The sequence below is a fragment of the Scyliorhinus torazame genome, chromosome 12, assembly GCF_047496885.1.
Source record: "Scyliorhinus torazame isolate Kashiwa2021f chromosome 12, sScyTor2.1, whole genome shotgun sequence".
NCBI lineage: Eukaryota > Metazoa > Chordata > Chondrichthyes > Carcharhiniformes > Scyliorhinidae > Scyliorhinus > Scyliorhinus torazame.
The window spans coordinates 39,429,443-39,451,227 of record NC_092718.1 but is presented as its reverse complement, the minus strand read 5'-3'; the positions used below and the strand labels follow the sequence as shown (position 1 = coordinate 39,451,227).

Below are 21,785 nucleotides of genomic sequence, written 5' to 3'. Positions count from 1 at the left end.
GCCTGGATCTTTTTTTAAATATAAATTTAGAGTACCCAATTTTTTTTTCCAATTAAGGGGTCATTTAGCGTGGCCAATTCACCTACTCGGCACATCTTTTTGGGTTGTGGGAGTGAGACACACGCAGACATGGGGAGAATGTGCAAACTCCACAAGGGCAGTGACCTGAGGCCGGAATTGAACCCGGATCCTCGGTGCCGTGAAAGCAGCAGTGCTAACCACTGCGCCACCGCTTTGCCCCTAAATACCTTGTATTAATGATAAAAGGTAACATAATCTCTTAGATATAAGATGCCAATATTTTCCAAAATAATGATGAGGGTCGTACTTAAATAAATGAATTCAAAGCCTTGTCATTAACAGGTGGAATTATGGTATATGCTATTAGGGAATATTTTCCTTGGTTACGTGTTCCTCGGGTACATGTTCCTCGGGTATATATGGTACGGTCCATGTTAAATGTTATATGTTTTATGCTATATGTTACGTTATTTTTAACTACACTTTATTTTTTATTGTCTTTGCATTTATATTTAGTTCAACTATGGGTGGGATGGAATTCCCTCTTTGCTGCTTCTACAAGGTGCTGTTCATGTAATTCATTGCCTGATTGCCAAAGCTGTGACTGGATACTCACTGCAAGCTGTGGTCGGTCCCGTTCTACTAGATCTGCCAGTTTGTCGATCAGCCGACCCCTCTCTGATGCATCCATTCTCCTCCACGCGGAGCCCGGGGAGAAGGCCAACCGTGCAGCCTGTACCGCCTTGTCCACATCAGCCTGTAGAAGTACAAAGTAAAAGAGAACAACAAATGTTGTAGGCAACAAATCCATAAAATGTAACAGCAAACGTTGTGTTTTACACAGTAAATTGCTCGTGTCTGTATACATTGCCGAAACCCAATACACATCGTCGTATAGCACATGTATAAAAGTCAAAGAAAATTGATGCAATTAAAATTGCTGGAACATCGAAGTGAAGATGGTGCAGTGATGTCAATGACATGCCTGGAACCACTTTGCTATTGTGCTGAATGGACTATTTCCTGAACCAATAAAGAAATAGAAAGAGAAAGAAACGGCAAATGGCAGAGAAAGGCAAATTAAAGTTAAATCAGATACAGAAAGAGAAATAAAGAGAGGGAAAGAAAGAATGGGTTTATATAATGGGAGAGAGAGAGAGCGAGACATAGGGAGAGAGAGTGGGAGAGAAAAGAGACAACATAAAAATAAGAAAACATTTACAAATGAATAAGCAGAAGACTTGGACACTGTAACTCAGTTGTGTTTGTGAATTGTTGTGTTGATCCTTGAGACGTTAATGAATGAATGACAGGGTAGCAAAATGTACAAATATTCTTGATACATGAAGTATGAAATGAGAATCCCTGTCCATCGTGATCAGGAGCAGTAGGGCACACATAGGTAAATTATTGCACTGCTTTCTTAGAGAAATAGGAATTGTGAGACAAAAACACACCCGGGTCCATCTATTTCACCTTCTATTGTACTGTTAGTTGCATAATAAGATAACGATGGAACTGCTGACTGATTCCAGCGATCAATCTCTATCAATTAGTCTACAACAGGCATAGAAATGGTGGAAGAAAAATCCCAGTGGTGGAGAACTTTGGGAGCCATAAGCCCTAAATCATTGCTTTTCCTCAAGCATGCTACATTTACCAGTTCATGTCTCAAATTACACATATGCTGCATCCCAAAATTATTTCCTCAAAGGAATCTATCTTAATTGCCTTCTTGAGTGTCAAAACAGCTTTGCATCCAGAAAATCATTACCCTCTGACACTAACAGAAATGTGAATTACGAGAGCGACACTCAAATATTGCTAAGCCAGATTTTTAAAAGAAACTCTTGGAACAATCCACTACCTGCTGGACTGAGACCACACAGCTTCATGGTTCTATTTCTGGTCCTTTACGATTGATTGCTCTGTCATGCCATTTGAAGGGTCCTTACCGACATGAATTAGCAATCCTAAATGCTGCAGCAAGATTAACAATGCAATTTCTTTCAATGGGGAGGCTCATTGAAGTTCCAATTCTTTCAGTTTTGTTGAGGCTAATGGTAAGACTAGCATAAATCACCCAACAACTTGTGGTAAGTTGTAACTTTTGGCATAACTTTTAAATGTTATAAATTGTTTGATATTTCTACAAACTATAATGACGAGCACCATTAATTCGCCAATATTCTTCCAGCAATTCCAGGTCCACGTGTTTGCATAATCACTATACATTATGTCGTGTGCAAAACTATTATATATTCTGATCAAAATTACTCTACAAGTCCCCTGGTGCTGGCTTTTAAAAATTGATTTTGCACATGTATTGAACATGCTAAACTAACGAAATTTAAAATGGGAGTGATTTAATCTTTTTTTTAAATTTAGAATACCCAATTCAATTTTTTCCAATTAAGGGGCAATTTAGCGTGGCCAATCAACCTACCCTACACATCTTTGGGTTGTGGGGGGGCGAAACCTACGCAAACACGGGGAGAATGTGCAAACTCCACTCGGACAGTGACCCAGAGCCGGGATCGAACCTGGGACCTCGGCGCCGTGAGGCTGCAGGGCTAACCCACTGCGCCACCGCGCTGCCCTGGGGTGATTTAATCTTGACAGGAATCAATGTTGACATTTGAACTGAAGCATTTTACCTTGTTAGCTTCTTGAACATCACAGATTTTCTCTCCCGTGGAAGGGTTGTAGGTGGAGAAAGTCTTCCCACTCATTGAATGATGCCATTCATTGTTAATAAAAAGCTGTTGAGACAAGAAAGTAAGGCCAATCTGTTATTATAGAATTATATTATCAAGGCACAACTGGATAACAGTTCCATTCTCTCTCCAGTCATATATGTAAGAGATATGAGTCGTATTGGTTAGTGGTGGTACTGACTGTTACCAATTAAATTTGTCATTAAATCACAACCATTTCTGGATTATATAATTCTAAAGCGCAGAAGGAGACCATTTGGCCCATCGTGCTTATGCCAGATCTTTGCGTTATCCAATTAGTTCCCTTCTTTCCTCCAACAGTCCTGCAACATTTTCAAGTATTTATTCAATTCCTTTTTGGAAGTAATTGTTGAACCTGCTTCCACCACACTTTCAGGCATGTACTGCACATTCGCTGCGTACAAATGTTCTCCTCGTGACTTTTTTCTTTTACAAATGATCTGAAATCAGCCACCTGTGGTTTCTTTGCCACTGTAAACAGTTTCTCCACATTACTCTAGCAAAAGATTTTGAACACCCCCACCAAGCCTCCCCTTAATCTTCACTAATCTGTGAAGAAATCCAATTTCTACGTTGTCTCTGTGTATCTGAAGCAAACCACTGAACCCCATCTACAGCCGTGGGATCCTTCCTCCAGTTCAATGCTTAGAATTACATACAGAGAACATAGAACATACAGTGCAGAAGGAGGCCATTCGGCCTAGCGAGTTTGCAACGACCCACTTAAGCCCTCACTTCCACCCTATCTCCATAATCCACTAACCCCTCCTGACCTTTTTTTTGGACGCTAAGGGCAATTTAGCATGGCCAATCCACCTAACCTGCACATCTTTGGACTGTGGGAGGAAACCAGAGGACTCTGAGGAAACCCACGCACACACGGGGAGAACGCGCAGACTCCACGCAGACAGTGACCAAGCGGGGAATCGAACCTGGGACCCTGGCGCTGTGAAGCCACAGTGCTAGCCGCATGTTCTACCGTGCTGCCCAATTGGCCGCATTATTTAAGCCAGTGTTTTATAACCTCTTTGCTTAGAATCAAGGATCTCATATGCCTTTCTGATCAACTTGTCCTCTCACCTTCAAAGACCTTTGTACATCCACCCCCAGGCCTTTCTGCTCCTGCCCTCCATTTAAAGTTGTCCTGTTTAGTTTATTTTGTGCCTCCTCATATTCCATTTCCCACTGGTCTGCATTACATTTCATTGTAAGAAGTCTTACAACACCAGGTTAAAGTCCAACAGGTTTGTTTCAAACACTAGTGTTTGGAGCACTACTCCTTCCTCAGGTGAGGACACATTTCATTAGTCACGCGTCTGTCTTTCACCAGCCTATGTCCTCCTGAAGTTTGCTACCGTCTCCACATTGCTTGCTGCATTGCAATTTTTGTGTCCTCAGCAAATTTTGTCTTGTATACTCACGTCCAGGTCTTTAATGTGTATCAAAAAGTAGTGGACCTAATACCTACCCCTGGGGCACACAACCGCATCCTTCAATCCAGCCTCAAAAGCAATTTTTCACCACTGCACTCGACTTTCTGACTCTTATAGACAGGGTTTTTTTAAATTCATGTGACCATTGTCCCTTTAACTCTATGGGCTGGAGTTTTGCTAACCAGCCTCTCGTGTGGTAATTTTTCAAACTTTTGAAAGTCCATATACACAACATCAACCACACTGCCCACATCAACCCTCTCCATTACTACAACAAAGAACTCCACCAAGTTAGTCAAACCACAAAGCCCTGCTGGCAGGCATTAAGTTCACCCTTTTTCTTTACAAGTAACAATTAATTTTGTCCGGGATTAATGTCTCAAAAAATCTCCCCCTCCTCCGACATTAGACTAGCTGCTCTGTAATTGCTGGGTTTATCTCTCCCTCTCTGGGCTTTGAACGGGGTGCAAGATTTCGACCGCTCCTGCTCCCAGGCAGACTGCTCCTATTTACCAGCAGTTTAAGGATGTCGCAATGATTGAGGGAGTGCCGCAGTCTCGCTGTGTGGTTTGTGGAATCTTCCTGAGGCGGCTTGTGGAGAATGGGGGGCTGGTTTGATTTAAGGCTGGGTGTGTTACCACAGTTCCCAATGCGGGAGACAGGGATTTCAATGGGTTCCTGCTGTCTGTGTGGTTGGAGAGGCTGCGATGTAGCAATGGTCACTGTGCTCCAGGAATAAACGACTTAAGCAGCTGGGAGGTCTGAGTCCTTCCACCCAGAGACCACAGAAAACCAGCCACTCATAGGGGGTAGAATCAAATGATTAGTAATTTAAAAAGATAAACTTCCTGTACTCCAGAACTGATCATCAGATTTTACAAATCCTGCGAACAGGGATAGACTCAAAATCTAACGTTTGCCCTGATATATTTGTGAATTCCAGAATCCATTGGATGGCTGGGAGAGAGTTATTTTTTTATATTCCCCTCGCCCTCGGCTAACCCAAACCAAATCTTCAACGTCCAAATCCCTTGAAACCGTCTCTAATTCTCGTAAAGGATCCCTCAGATTCTGGAAACAGTTCCCAATATCGGATCAGGTGCAAAGATCAAACCCTTTGCCATCCAGACGGTTGTCCCAGAGACATCAGCGGAAAACAAATCCAAATCAATGTGTCTCCTTTGTGCTTGATTCATAACGAATCTAACCATCCGGCAGAATTAAAGGAACTTACCAAAGTGAAGAATAAGATGACACCCAGGTTCCCCTTGTTGTGCCCACCTGGGGGTCACGTTATAAAGAGGAATTGGCCCACATCCACCAGCATCATGATATCCAAATAAAATGGACTCAAAAGCAAAGTTGTCACAAACAACACACCCGAGGCAGCGGATCTTCTCCCAGACCTGGGCTGGATTCTCCACTCCTCGACGCTGTAATCGCATTCGGCGACGGGGCGGAGAATCTGTTTTGGTGTCAAAATCGGGAGCGGCGGCGTTTTTTGAATTCTCCACCTCCTGAAAATGGGCGTACTCGTGGAGTACGCCGCGCCGAGTATCCGCCGCCTCAGGCCATTGCCTGAGGCCAGCCCCGCGATGCTCCGTTGCCGACCCATGGTCTCATCCATTATGAACTTAGTGTGGTGGCTGCGGACTCAGTCCGGGGTCTCTACAGTCGGGAGAGGGCCGATGGGCGGGCTTCATTCGGGGCTGGGGGCAATGTGAGTGGGCGGTCCGGGGCGCGCGAGTGGTCGGAGGGGGGCCGACTTTGGCAGTCCAGGTCTGCGGGCTGAGCCCGCCATGGAGCACGGCGCAGTCGCTGCAGGCCGCCGTGTGCATGCGCGGCCTCTGAACCGGAAATGCTGGGGCCGTACCGTCGGCTAGAGCAGCGAGATCTACGACGGCTCCCTGCTAGCCCCCAGCAAAACGGGGAATCGGTGGCCTTTTGACGCCGTTTTTGCCATCGTAAATGTCCACAGCTTTCACGACGGCATCAACACTTTGTCTCAAAATCGGAGAATCCAGCCCCCTATATCCATTGAAGATATCTTTCAATCTGATAACTTCCTGTCTGCTATCTCACTGCCTCATTCTCTGTCAGTTGTGTTCTATTAAATTCTGCAGTGGCCGGAGTAAACTGAGCAGGGCCCAGAACTCAATGCTTTATCCTGTTATCACCTGAATAACTGTTCACCGTTAGGACAAGCTCTCTGCAATCCAGCCCATGCTGGAAGCGACCTTGAGATTCGTCGCGTACCTTTAACAGCCTGTCGCCCAGTTCAATTCTTTACAAATTCAATGCAACTGGGGAAAGAGAATGGGAGATGGTGGCACAGTGGGAATGTATTGTAACCGGTGGTATTTCAACAGAATTTATAAATCTGGAATGTAAAGCCAGACCCTGACATGGTAAACATGAAACCATCGTCGATTTTTGGAAACACCTACCTGCCGCATTAATGTCCTTTAGGGATTGGCTAGTTCTAGCCTACATGTCACAGAACCTTTAGAGTAAGAAGTCTTACAACACCAGGTTAAAGTCCAACAGGTTTATTTGGAATCACTAGCTTTCGGAGCGCAGCTCCTTCAGCACACGCTGAAGGAGCTAAGCTCCAAAAGCTAGTGATTCCAAATAATCCTGTTGGACTTTAACCTGGTGTTGTGACACTTCTTATTGTGCCTACCCCAGTCCAAAGCCAGCATCTCCACATCATGGCAACCTTTACAGTGCAGGAGGAGGCCATTCGGCCTATCGAGTCTGCCCTGGCTTTTTGAAAGTTCCGACGTGGTTGGCTCTTAATTGCCCTAGCCATTAGGTTTAAGGGCAATTAGAGATGGGCAACAAATGCTGACCCTGCCAGACAAGCCATACACGAAACTTGAGCACTCAAATGATCTCAGTAGAGATCTTTGAAATGGGCCCAAACAAAACAAAAATGAATGAAACCTGTTCTGGCCTCTTGGGCCATCGAACCTCAATCGTATGTCCCAACTCCTCAAGTTGGCGGCAAAGTAGCACAGTGGTTAGCAATGATGCTTCACAGCTCCAGGGGCCCAGGTTCGATTCCCGGCTTGGGTCACTGTCTGTGAGGAGTCTGCTCTTTCTCCCTGTGTGTGCGAGGGTTTCCTCCGGGTGCTCCGGTTTGCTCCCACAGTCCAAAGATGTGCAGGTTAGGTGGTCTGACCGTGCTAAATTGCCCTTAGTGTCCAGAAAGGTTAGGTGGGGTTACTGGGTTGCGGGGATGGCGTGGAGGTGTGGGCTTAAGTAGGGTGCTCTTTCCAGGGGCCGGTGCAGACTCGATGGGCTGAGTGGCCTCCTTCTGCATTGTAAAATTCTATGATTCTATGTCCAATTCTGGGAAGGCTAGACTAGTGATCAATATGCAGCCAAACTAGAAGGTTTTGACTGAAACCTGTTTCCCATCAAATTTTATCCCACTTTGAGATGAAGCGCATTTGGGAAGTTGCATTTCTGGTAAAGGCGCTTTGTGAATGGCAGCTGCTACTTCCGCTCCAATGAAGATCATTTCTGTTTTATAAATGGCATTTCGGTTACACACAGACTCAGATTCTTCCACAATAAACAGAATCGACCCGTTTAAACCTCACATTTCACCAATGACCCTCTCACTCTGTGTATCTTCAGTCCTGGGAAAGGTTGGTATTTGCCAAAACTCCTAATAAAGAGATTCTTTCTAAATTGGCAGGAATGCGGTAAAATCTTAGTGTATACACTTTTATTTCCCTTTTTTTTTAACAACATCTCGAAGTCATTTAAACCCGCCCCTTTTTACTCTTGTTTAAGTCTGCACAGGAACAGTATTTATAGTCACCTCCTGTGCCCCAAAGACGCATGCATAACATACTCTAAATATTTATATTACTGAATACTGATTTATTATATAGTCAGCCAAGCCCATGCGTAAATGTATTCAGTCGCCGAAAATGGGGACTGGTCCCTTCCAAGGAGATACACCATAAAGAGCAGCTCCCTGGAACGGACTCATGAATGAATCTTTGCATCTGGCACACACACAGATCTGGCAGATTTACAAGAGGAGCAACTAAGGCCACATAACTCACTGCTGAAGGGTGAAGGTATTTAGTATCAGCCGGTGCCGCTCCGCTGTAACACACTTGGAGGCTATTCAAATAGGCAGCCCAGTTCTCCAATCCATTGATCATTAGAGCCCCTCCCGCTTCTACCCCAGTCCCTAATCCCCCCCCCCCCCCCTCCACAACCTGTGCATTCTGCCCTGGGGTTCGAATGGGAACAGAACTTTGAGCAGAGTTTGTAATAGTAAAAAAGGTTTGGTGAAATCCCCCAATTCTCTGCAAACCACTTCATCTACCATAAAAGCAAATTACTGCGGGTGCTGGAATCTATAATATCTTTATTGTCACAAGTAGGCTTACATTAACACCGCAATGAAGTTACTGTGAAAATTCCCGAGTCGCCACACTCCGGTGCCTGTTCGGGTACACAGAGGGAGAATTCAGAATGTCCAATTCACCTAACAGCACGTCTTTCAGGACTTGTGGGAGGGAACCGGAGCACCCGGAGGAAACCCACGCAGACACGGGGAGGATGTGCAGACTCTGCACAGACAGTGACCCAAGCTGGGAATCGAACCTGGGACCCTGGTGCTGTGAAGCATCAGTGCTAACAACTGTGCGACCATGCCGCCCGATTAATGAATTGTCTATGACGTTCAATGTGTTATGGGCCAGGGTTTAGAGAACCCCAAAGTGTATCATGGAGTTCACCGGACCCACAACGTTTAGTAGATTGTGGTATGGGGAGCACACGGCCCACTCTACAGGTGCGGTAGAGCAGAAATGGAAAAGTATTTTTTAAAGCAAAACAATGTTTATTCTATGAACTCAAGTTAACCTTTTTAAAACATACAGAACATCTTAGCAACCATTAATTCAAATACAACCCCCAAAGAATACAACACTAAGTAATCCTTTAAGCTTTCCTTTTAACATCCATAAGACCTAAAAACAAAACCTTTAACAGAAGCACCTCAGGTTTAACTTCACTACTGAGAACAGTTACCACGTTGAAATCAGCAAATGGAAATCCATAAGCTTGCAGAGATTCACACACATCCCGCAGTGATTGCAGCTTCTCCAAAACTAAAATGAAACCAAACCCACCCTGCAGCAAAAAGCCTAAAGCAAAAGTAAAAAGCTGACAGACAGCCCAGCTCCACCCACTCTCTGACATCACTGCAGTAATAAACACCCATTTCTTAAAGGTATTCTCACTACAGATATTTATATACACACCCATTTATAAACACCCATTTCTTAAAGGTACTCTCACAAGACAAATGAGATTTTCATATTTTATACGTTTCTTATTAATATCCCTCTGGTTGAAATAAAAGCCTGTGAGGGGAGAAGACGTGGATGAGCTAATACTGCTTGCCAAAAAAAAACATGTTTAATCCCAATTTGGGAGCAACACGTCAAAGTGCTAAGAATGTAACAGTTATTATGTTGCCTTCTGTCTTTCATTTATTACTATTTTGCGCATTATTACGTGTGGTGCTGGGTGTTCTTTTACATGGAAATGTATCCAATCTGGTGTTCAGCCGCCTTGTAGCATTGATCTTTCGGGAACCTGTGTGAAAACTGACAACCAGGTGTTTACACTTCATTAAGGAGAATTGCCTTGTTGGAGTCTTTTAAACCATTCCTTTTTCAAACTTCTTTCCCCAAGACCCATTTTTGCCAACCGGCCAAACTTTGCGATCTACACTGACTGACCTTTGTGATCCATGCCACATTTGCCTACCATTAATGCAATGGGTGAGCATGCTTGATCCTCAGCACGCTCTCGCTCCAATCAGGTCCAGAAGACAAGAGGGCAATGCGCATATCAGGTGCTAAGTTCAGCCGGTTCCTTTGTACCATCTTCATCTTTATGAAAACGGAAAATCCAAACTCGCCCATGTAGGTTGTCATGAAGGACAATAGCAATAAAATGCTTGTTTTACTCACCACTGGATATTCCTGGCAGACACGACAGCAGAATGCTGACAGCCTCATGGACTTGTGTGTTTTTAATGGGATGTCACAGGTCAGGTGCCGCAGCTCAGTCTCTTCATTTGAAGTCAGCTGCAAGTTAATAACTGACTCTGGGATCTCAAACTCAAAGGGATTTTGTACCCACCTCTTCTATTTCAAAATTGGAAACTTCTCCTCTGGAAAGTGTTACGACACCTTGGGTTAGTGTGTGGTCAATTCCAACCCCACTTGACCCAGAGTTGCAACATAATTGAGTTAACCACTAATAACCAATTGGAAAAATACCTCAAGTCTTTGGCCCTAGGCTGCCCAATAATTACAGTCACACAATTACTTTTTATTAAAAACAAGAAGGATAATGCAATATGCAGCAAATATAAATAGTTAACTACCATCTAATTCCTAATCCCCCACTTTAACATGCCCCCCCCTCCATTTTCTACACACACACACACATGCACACAAGACAGACAAACACAGAAGGGAGGAGAGCGGTGAAAAACAGAAGTAAAAGGAAAGAGTATCTTTGTTTCAGATGGTTGTCTTTAATCAGACCTTCCTTCAAAGTAAGCTTTCAGATCCAGGTCTCTGTTTGCAGCCTGTAATGGTTTTATGGTAGATTCATTCATTCAGGTTCTCTGTAGGTTCAGAAATATGTCAACGCACAGCCTTTCTGGAGAGAGAGAAGAAAGAGAAGGTCCTTGCCCCTGAGTGTCCAGGATTCAAACTCCTTGGGTCTCTGAAAATCATTCCACTCGTGTAAGATCCAATCACCACCTGTTATCGGTCAGATGACGGCTATTGGCCAATAAAGTGACCAACAGCCAATCAATCAAACCGAGTCTCACTCCATCTCTCGGGTGCCGAAAAGTTTGGGTCTTGCTGTCCAAAGCTAGCAGCACCATGTACTACTTGCAACTTCTTGAATTCCTCCTTCCTTCTGCTGCTTGGCTTAAAGACACATGTCCATTAAGCATCTATGGATCCAGATGATAACAGCAAATGTAGTGAAAGGGGAAATAAGAGAATCAGTAGGAAGGATCCTTACAATAGTAGCAACAAAACTGGTGATCGGCACAGCCAGATGTGAGTGAATAAGGCTTATCAGTTCCTTGACTAACACTGTTTTTTTCAATGTGTCATAGCAGTGTGGGGAACATGTAGTAGCTTTGGTTTTGTGCTCGCATTTGCCAAACTTTCAATGACTTTTGAAAAGCATCTATTTCTTCACAGTGCCGAAAGCAATGTTGATCCTTTCCTTGCAATTTGAGGTTCAATTCATTTAGAATTGAAAAGATGTCTGCAAGGTAAGATAGAGTTAACATCCAAGTTTCATCACTAAATTAATCAATCAGAGGAGACAATTTCTCAAGGAGGAAAAGAAGGATTTCATACCTCGGTTCGTAAACTCTTCCGAGCACCTGGCCCCTTAGAACATAGAACATTACAGCGCAGTACAGGCCCTTCGGCCCTCGATGTTGCGCCGACCTGTGAAACCACTCTAAAGCCCATCTACACTATTCCCTTATCATCCATCTGTCTATTCAATGACCATTTGAATGCCCTTAGTCTTGGCGAGTCCACTACTGTTGCAGGCAGGGCATTCCATGCCCTTACTACTCTCTGAGTAAAGAATCTACCTCTGACATCTGTCTTATATCTATCTCCCCTCAATTTAAAGCTGTGTCCCCTCATGCTAGACATCACCAGCCGAGGAAAAAGGCTCTCACTGTCCACCCTATCCAATCATCTTGTATGCCCTCAATTAAGTCACCTATTAACCTTCTTCTCTCTAACAAAAACAGCCTCAAGTCCCTCAGCCTTTCCTCATAAGATCTTCCCTCCATACCAGGCAACATTCTGGTAAATCTCCTCTGCACCCTTTCCAATGCTTCCACATCCTTCCTATAATGCGGCGACCAGAATTGCACGCAATACTCCAAATGCGGCCGCACCAGAGTTTTGTACAGCTGCAACATTACCTCGTGGCTCCGAAACTCAATCCCTCTACCAATAAAAGCTAACCCACCGTACGTCTTCTTAACAATCCTCTCAACCTGGGTGGCAACTTTCAGGGGTCTATGTACATGGACACCGAGATCTCTCTGCTCATCCACACTGCCAAGAATCTTACCATTAGCCCAATACTCTGTCTTCCTGCTATTCCTTCCAAAATGAATCACCTCACACTTTTCTGCATTAAACTCCATTTGCCACCTCTCAGCCCAGCGCTGCAGCTTATCTATGTCCCTCTGTAACTTGTAACATCCTTCCGCACTATCATTTTGCCATGTATATATCTTGCTCTGCGCAATTTCTCGTTTTGTTTTGTTACGGGGGTGGGGGGGGGGGGCGGTTATTGTTTGTAAGGGAGAAAAATTGTGTTAAAAAACTTTAATAAATATATATATTTTTAAAAACATCCTTCCGCAGTGTCCACAACTCCACCAACTTTAGTGTCATCTGCAAATTTACTCACCCATCCTTCTACGTCCTCCTCCAGGTCATTTATAAAAATGATGAACAGCAGTGGCCCCAAAACAGATCCTTGTGGTACACCACTAGTAACTGGACTCCAGTCTGAACATTTCCCATCAACCACCACCCTTTGTCTTCTTCCAGCTAGCCAATTTCTGATCCAAACTGCTAAATCACCCTGAATCCCATGCCTCCGTATTTTCTGCAGTAGCCTACCATGGGGAACCTTATCAAACGCTTTACTGAAATCCAAATACACCACATCAACTGCTTTACCCTCAACCATCCACCTGTTTGGTCACCTTCTCAAAGAACTCACTAAGGTTTGTGAGGCACGACCTACCCTTCACAGAACTGTGTTGACTATCTCTAATCAAATTATTCCTTTCCAGATGATTATACATCCTGTCTCTTATAAACCTTTCCAAGATTTTGCCCACAACAGAAGTAAGGCTCACTGGTCTATACTTACCGGGGTTGTCTCTACTCCCCTTCTTGAACAAGGGGACAACATTTGCTATCCTCCAGTCTTCTGGCACTATTCCTGTAGACAAAGATGACTTAAAGATCAAAGGCAAAGGCTCAGCAATCTCCTCCCTAGCTTCCCAGAGAATCCTAGAATAAATCCCATCCAGCCCAGGGGACTTACCTATTTTCATACTTTCCAGAATTGCTAACATCTCCTCCTTATGAACCTCAAGCCCTTCTAGTTTAGTAGCCTGAATCTCAGTATTCTCCTCGACAACATTGTCTTTTTCCTATGTGAATACTGATGAAAAATATTAATTTAGCACCTCTCCTATCTCCTCGGACTCCAAGCACAACTTCCCACTACTGCCCTTGACTGGCCCTCCTCTTACCCTCGTCATTCGTTTATTCCTGACATAGCTATAGAAAGCTTTAGGGTTATCCTTGATCCTACCTGCCAAAGACTTCTCATGTCCCCTCCTGGCTCTTCTTAGCTCTCTCTTTAGGTCCTTCCTAGCTAACTTGTAACTCTCGAGCACCCTAACTGAACGTTCTTTACATAAGCCTCCTTCTTCCTCTTGACAAGTGTTTCGACTGCTTTAGTAAACCACGGTTCCCTTGCTCGACCACTTCCTCCCTGCCTGACAGGTACATACTTATCAAGGACACGCAGTCGCTGTTCCTTGAACAAGCTCCACATTTCCATTGTGCCCATCCCCTGCAGTTTTCCTTTCCATCCGATGCATCCTAAGTCATGCCTCATCGCATCATAATTGCCTTTCCCCCAGATATAACTCTTGCCCTGCGGGATATACCTCTCCCTTTCCATCACTAAAGTAAACGTAATCGAATTGTGGTCACTATCACTAAAGTGCTCACCTACCTCCAAATCTAACACCTGTCCTGGTTCATTACCCAGTACCAAATCCAATATGGCCTCGCCTCCCGTTGGCCTATCTACATACTGTGTCAGGAAACCCTCCTGCACACATTGGACAAAAACGGACCCATCTAAAGTACTCGAACTATAGCGTTTCTAGTCAATATTTGGAAAGTTAAAGTCCCCCATAACAACTACCCTGTTGCTATCGCTCCTATCCAGAATCATTGGCAGCCTATGTACCTCTGTGAGGAACAATAAATGTGTGTGTTCGCCCCGCATATCTGACCACAGAGCCTTAAAAATCTGGTATTGCGTATGTTGCGTTTAATGAAATTCTAATGCTACGGGGAGAATCAATTGCTCTGTGGGGACTTTCTCTTTAGCTACATGATAAGCTACTATGTAAGAAGCTAATTGTGCTTTGTCATTCAATGGTACATTTCTGCGAAGGACTTCAGCTGATTATTTCAGTTCTCACTGCACCCTTTGAAGAAAATCAAGAGGTTGGTTCTCCAGGTCCCCATGTTTAGTCTTCAGATACCTTTGCAGTTTTGAGGGTTTTAATCTCTCGTTCGCAAGTACCTCCCTGCATTGATTGATTGATTTGATTTATTGTCACATGTACCGAAGTACAGTGAAAAGTATTTTTCTAAGGCTGAAGGAACATACACAATACGTACATAATAGACAAAAAGAATAATCAACAGAGTACATTGACAAACAGTGTTTGGTTACAGTGTGGAACAAGGGGCCAAACAAAGCAAATACATGAGAAAGAGCAGTATAGGGTGTCGTGAATAGTATTCTTACAGGGAACAGATCAGGCAGAGGGGGAGTCGTTGAGGAGTGAGGAAGAAGCTGTTCCTATGTCTGGATGTGCAGGTCTTCAGACTTGTGTACCTTCTGCCTGTTGGAAGGGTCTGGAAGAAGGCAATGCCTGGGTGGGAAGGGTCTCTGATAATGCTGTCTGCCTTCCTGAGGCAGTGGGAGGTGTATACAGAATCAATGTGAGGATGGCAAGCTTGTGTGATACGTTGGGCTGAGTTCACCACACTCTGCACTTTCTTGCGATCTTGACATAACACACATGGGCTTTGCATCCTGATTTGCATTGGCATAATTAACAGATCCATTCCTCAAGAAATTATCTTTATACTGCTTTGTTCCTGATTCAGGTTTCTTCTTTGTAGGTTGTTCACCGGAGGCCCTGGAGCTCTGTACACTAACAGAGGTAACACCAGCACTGCTCCGTCCTTCCATGGACTCTCCAGTGCAGCTCTCTCCAGCAAATTCTGATGTGAGATCTGGGCCAGTAGGTACACTGCCTATTTGTGTCTCTGGCCATCTCTTCCTCGTAACAAAATGGTCCATGTTCACAGTCCTCTTGCTCACCTCGCTGGAAAATTAAAGACACTTGCCTCCGTGATTTTGCACCAAAAGCACGTACATACAGTACATGCAGGGCACACTGACCTGCTCACTATTTCCTCTTATGGTCGGATGACTCCATGGCTGATTATGCAGTGGTTCTTATTTTACATGCCACGAGCAGCTGATGGGCGCAGCGAGAAGAGATTCTTCTTTCTGGAACACGGTGACCGTTACATCCACGACCCTTCCGACACTTGCTTGCGACCCATCTGCAGGTTTGTCATGATCCACACTTTGAAAAACTCTATTTAAACAGTTTGAGACACCACCAAAACTTAAACCAGTTCTCACTGTCTGGGAGTGAGATCCAGCAGTGCCTTTTCGACCTAATTGTGTAGCTTAGAGTTAATATATATTAAATCTAACTGAGAAGCATATTTCTTGACCACCACGTCTTCCATAGATCACCAGAAGATTTGTTTCAGAATGAATAATGTATAAGCTTGAGTATTGATGAAAAAAGAGACAACTTGTCAAAGCTTTTCTTCTTACACACATCAGGACAAATTCACAAGAATACCAAAGCTCAAAGTGAACAACAATTCATACTGCATGAGAAGAGGGTGTGGATTGGTTGGCAAGTGGATCTATCCTGATGAGTGCAAGACCAAAAGCTTCAACAGCATATTTCTTTTTTCAGCAATACTCAAGTTCTGTTCCACCTCGCTGTTAAATGTGCAGGCCGTTCAGTCGAGCCTTTGGACCCACCAGCAATGTCCTAGATTCCACCCCTGGCCTTGCTGAATTATTTTATCTCCTCGCTAACACAGACGTTAGCTTCACTACACTGAAGCTCCAGAGAAGAAAATCACTCCCAAAATCTTGTTTGAGATACCAATCAATGACTGCGGCGCAAATGTGAATATGTGGAGATATTGGGGAGGGACACCACTGAGCTCGCCTGTGATGCTCCTCACAGCTATCCCTTCACCATAACCGGCTGGTGCTCACTGTCTAGGGTGAGACACATGGAGTGGTAACTTGAGTGACAGGCTGGAGAGTGACCAATACCCATGACACCCCAGCATGTATCAGTGCATCGTCGGAATGGAAAAATGTGAAGAGGAAATTGTAATTAATAAAGAGTAGAAGTGTGTTAATCAGTATAGTTACTGCCCTGGAGGTCATTAGTATATGTAGTCATGATAGGACTATTCAGTCATGTTCAGAAGTTCTAGATGGCTATGGAAAGTTCTTGTATTCTGGCTTTATTTTATCAATTGTGCATATGAATAACAACAACTTACACTTATTTAGTGCCATTAATACAGAAAAAGCACCAACAATTCAACAAAAATGTATACTAGTCCGAAGGAGGAGCTATTAGGAATAAAACATATTCCGAGAAATGCGAGGAGGACATTCAGTCCCTTGAGCCTGTTCCCCTATCCATTTAGATCATGGTTGTTATGGTCGACATAAAGTAGACGTAGAGCGGATGCTTCTTCTTGTGGGGCATTCTACAATGAGAGGTCATAGTTTCAGGATAAATTTAAAACAGAGATGAGGAGGATCTACTTCTCCCAAAGGGTCATGATTCTGTGGAATTCGCAACCTCAGAGTGTGGACAATGCTGGGACAGTGAGTAAATTTAAGGAGGAGTTAGACAGATTTTTAATTAGCAATGGGCTGAAGGGTTACAGAGAATGGACAGGACGTTGGAGTTGAGGCCATGATAAGATCAGCCATGATCGTATTGAACGGTGGAGCAGGCTCAAGAGGCTAATTGTCCACTCCTTCTCCTAGTTCTTATGTTCTAAGAAAGAACTATTCTGTCTAATTCCACCTTCCAGCTCTTGGTCTGCAGCCCTGTAGGAAACAGCAACTCAAGCACAAATGTTGTGTTCTTGATTAATAAGGGGATTCCTTGATTAATGAAGGGATCAGGGGTTAGGGGTGAAGGCAGGAGAATGGGGATGAGGAACATATCAGTCATGACCGAATGGTGGAGCAGATGCGATGGGCCGAAAGGCCTAATCTGCTCCTATATCTTGCGGTTTTACGGTGTTATGGGTGATCTGTATCTTTACTCCTTCTACCCAGCTTGGCTATCAGGAACATTGACTAACACTTTGCTCAAAATGGTAAATAATTTAACGTTTGTGGTATTGGGCGATCAGAAGCCAATACAGACCAGCAAGGACTTGGTGATAATTGAGCATGGCATAATGCTGGATAGGATAGGGGCAACTGGAGGTTATTGGGCAGATATTGGCTCACATTCACACATTAGGGAACCATTATCCAACACCCAAATAATCACAGATTTGACATAGTCCTTTGAATTCGGCAGTGGAATAAGCAGTAATATTTACCTCTGGTCATATGACATAGTACACAAGCTGGACACAAATGCATCTTGCTTTCTGGAGTAATACACCCAATAATAGTAAAACATAAATAGAAAATGCTAAGTTCGCACGGGAAGGTTAAGTAAATACTATATTTTTATGCAGCGGTAACACATAATCAGCATTATATTCCAAAGCAAAAACATTTCTGGCTTTAGGTGGTATTGATAAACCACTCAAGACTAGGTGTCATGGTTGATTACCCATCTCGACCTTACAATTTGTTCCAGCCTTTAACACACTCCAGGCTCCACATTCAGGCTTTCAGCTATTCCATATTTTTCAAACTCACATGGAGGATTATGAACAGAAATAAAGATAGGTGACATCATAATAATAACATGACTTGACAAAGCCATTTGAACAAATTCAAATTAAACTCCTAAGACTACACAAATACTCTTTGATTCTTTTTTTTAATGAATTAACGTACATTAGAAATAAGTTGTCCCATGCCCATAGTGAAATGAGATAAATGGAATATCTATGACCTCGTAACTTGTGACTTAAGATATTTATTGCACTGGCCAAAACATGTGAATATATATTCCCTTATTAAGCCTCTGTAAATTATATGACACTATCTGCGACAATGATTTTTTCAAAATAACCTCGCAGTTTTCAATCAATGAAATTTCAGCTCTACTTTTATATATCATTATAGAATTATTTTAATTACATGCAGGCGTTGCAAGCTTTACAATTATAGACTTCAGAAAGTAATTGGCTGCTATAATTTTACTTTGGGATTCAGAAGATGTCAATAACAGTCAAGTTTCTTCTGATAGTTTGTGGCATAATTTCACCTTTCGTTCCATCACTCATTACGGCAGCATGGTAGCATAGTGGTTAATGCAATTGCTTCACAGCTCCAGGGTCCCAGGTTTGATTCCCGGCTTGGGTCACTGTCTGTACGGAGTCTGCACGTTCTCCCCGTGTGTGCGAGGGTTTCCTCCTGGCGCTCTGGTTTCCTCCCACAGTCCAAAGATGTGCAGGTTAGGTGGATTGACCATGCTAAATTTCGCTTAGTGTCCAAAATTGCCCTTATTGTTGGGTGGGGTTACTGGTTGATGGGGATAGGGTGGAGGTGTGGGCTTGGGTAGGGTGCTCTTTCCAAGAGCTGGTGCAGACTCGATGGGCCGAATGGCCTCCTTCTGCACTGTAAATCCTATGATTCTATGATTCCATTCTCCATGATTTCATATATCATTTCTCGAATGTTTACTGCATAGGGCTGATGGGGACACAGTTCCAACCACGATCTGTTGCAAGGATTTCAGCCATTGCGTAGCACAGAACTTAGAATTCACAGAAAGTGTGTGTGAGTTGTCTAGCTTAGCACCTGAACGGAGGGGCAGGTTACCTCTGTTAGTTAGGCAATGTGCTTGTGGCTCAGATTAATGCCAACAGCTCCTCGATTCTGGTCGATTTACACCCTGCCCGTAAAATAAATTACAACAACCTGCCATAATTCAGCAGTTAATTCTCAAGGACCAGCCATCAGGCGGAGAACCGAAGAGGATTCTGAATACAAAATATGTTTGGTTTTGGACAACAAACGTTTGTGCATCTTGAATGTTTAAATAACGTTGGATTTATTAGGAGATAGTGATCTCAGTGCAACAATGGGTTCGAGCAGTATATTTTCAATCTGGAATCTGGCCTTCAGATTTAGTCCATACAAATGAATGGTGACCCCAGTAGATGCCAGCTGCAATAGTTAGGGATGTGTTTAGCTTAGACAATGGGTGAGAACTGAACACTAACTGCCCATAATTCAGCATAAATTAATGCTTCGTTGGCATCTCGCTCAGAAAAGCCAGAGTGGTGGTTGCAGTGAGGAGTGGAAATGTTGCTCCATTGTAGAACTATTCTGAAGTTGGAGCTTAAAGTACCTTGACTAGCAAAGCAAAGGCACTTTCACTCCACCCCTGGCCATACTGCTTTTGCCATTAAAACTAACTGATGGTGAAAAAAGCTGGTATCATTCTCTAACATTGCCACCTGGATGAGAACAAAATGTTGTCAAAGATAAAAACCCTTGCTTTTGATAACTTTGTCTGTTTGTATTAAGAGATTGACGGGTTCTATGTCCCAAGGTCTTGAGCAGGGGAGTGTGGAGAGGGTGAATGGGTGGTTGGGATATGGCAGAAGGAGTTGGCAGTGTGGGATGGATGTGTCGTCATCCACCCTGCTTAGTTGTCTGATGTGCTATCGATCTCTTCAGTGAGGGATAATGGGTAGATGGTCTGATCTACACTCAGTAGATGACAAATGCCACTCTTAATTCCCCAGTTCACTCTTAGCAATCAGTATGGACATTAAATGGGAAATTACCATGAGCAATGTTAATGAACAAACACATTATACACTCCTCTCTCTGCAATTTTAAAAGAGGCGCTGGGTCAATTAAATTAATTGGATTATCATCTTTATTCAAATAATGAATAGAAGAATTGGTTATGAGTGTGTTTGTATGATAACATTCTCATGTTAATTTCCAGGCAATTATTTTGTTGCTCCTGTGCTGGTGAAGGATTCCACCTGCAATGTGTTCTTGTTTCAGATGCTGACTGACTAGCTGTCCATTTCTGATTTTAGCTCAGACTCCCCGTCATCAACATATTTCCATTAATTACATGCATAGAATGACATAGAATTTCATAGCTCAGAAATAGGGCACTCAGCCCATCAAGTCTATATTGGTGTTCATGTTCCTCAAGAACCTCCTCCCATCTTACTTCACCCGATCCTATCAACATATCCTTCCATTCCTTGCTCTGGTTAATTTATTTGCTTCTCCTTGCATGGACTGATGTTATCCACCTCAATGACTCGGTGTGGTAGGGAGTTCCACAGTCTCACCGCTCTCTGAGTCAACAGGTTTCTCCTGAATTCTTTATTGGGTTTATTGGTCACTTGGTTTATGTTTATGACCCCTAATTTTAGACTCCTCTGTATGAGAAAACCGCTTCTGTATGCCTATCTTATCAACTGCTTCTAATTTTAAGAGCTCCTTTGAGTCAACTCTTAATCGTCTGAGAAAAGTACACCAGCTTGTTCAGTCTCCCGCGATAGTTGTGCCATTTCAGTTCTGGTTTCCTCCGTCTAAATCTGTTCCTTCTATATCCTTTTTGAAGTATGGACACCAGAACTGTGCACAGTCCTCCCATGGCAGGAGATTAGGTGTCCAGAATGTCAGGGCAATTTCACCTCTGCCAGATCTGGAGGCCTCAACTGTATTTTGCGTTGATAAGGGAGTTCATTGCCTGCAGTCCTGGGTTTTGCTTCTCGCCCCCTCAAAAGCAGTTTATCCCACCTCCAACAGCAGCTGGCCAATCAGAGGACCGCCAGCTCTTCCAGGAGCAGTGGCCAATGCTGGTACTGCGGCAGTCCCTGGATCAGTAATGCTGAGGGAGGCTTGATATGCAGGTAAGTGGGGTGGAAGATTTCCAGAGCAAATTAGGCAGGGCCAGTGGGGGCCGGGCTTTCGTCATGATGTCAGGAACATCTTCTAATGGGGATGGCACTTGCCACTGGGGGTACTTTCATGGGCCACAGGTGCCCAATCAAGAGGGAACACCCTATCACCCAGTCCTCAGGAAGGTTGTCAGGCTTTAATAGACAGTGTCTGCAAGTGATGAAATGTCAATCTGCTGCATTAAATCCTGACCCAAAGCAGTCTAGCCAAGGTCCTGTATATGATTAATGCAACTTCTCTGCAAATTATATTCCTCAAAAATGAATCCCAGGGCTTTGTTTGCATGTTTATGGCTTGATAGCCTGCATTGCTACTTTTCAGGAACCTCTTTTAATCTATTCTATTTCACAATGGAATAAAAAGTTTGTATTTTATATTCTAGAATATGTTTTGCAGTTCAAATTATTTTGCTATTATTTCTGTGCTGTACTGGAAGATAGAGACACTCTTAGTTCAATATTAG

General features: G+C 43.6%; 1 protein-coding gene across 1 annotated transcript in view; it reads right to left on the bottom strand.

Annotated features, from left to right (window-relative positions):
* The window catches only part of aldh1a2 (aldehyde dehydrogenase 1 family, member A2), a 99,032-nt gene that overhangs the window by 59,777 nt on the left and 17,470 nt on the right, over positions 1-21,785 (bottom strand). The window contains exons 2-3 of the mRNA XM_072470716.1: positions 2,679-2,783; positions 638-778 (exon numbers count right to left, since the gene is read on the bottom strand). Coding sequence (XP_072326817.1) covers positions 638-778; positions 2,679-2,783 — 246 coding nt within the window. The remainder of the gene's footprint in view (positions 1-637; positions 779-2,678; positions 2,784-21,785) is intronic.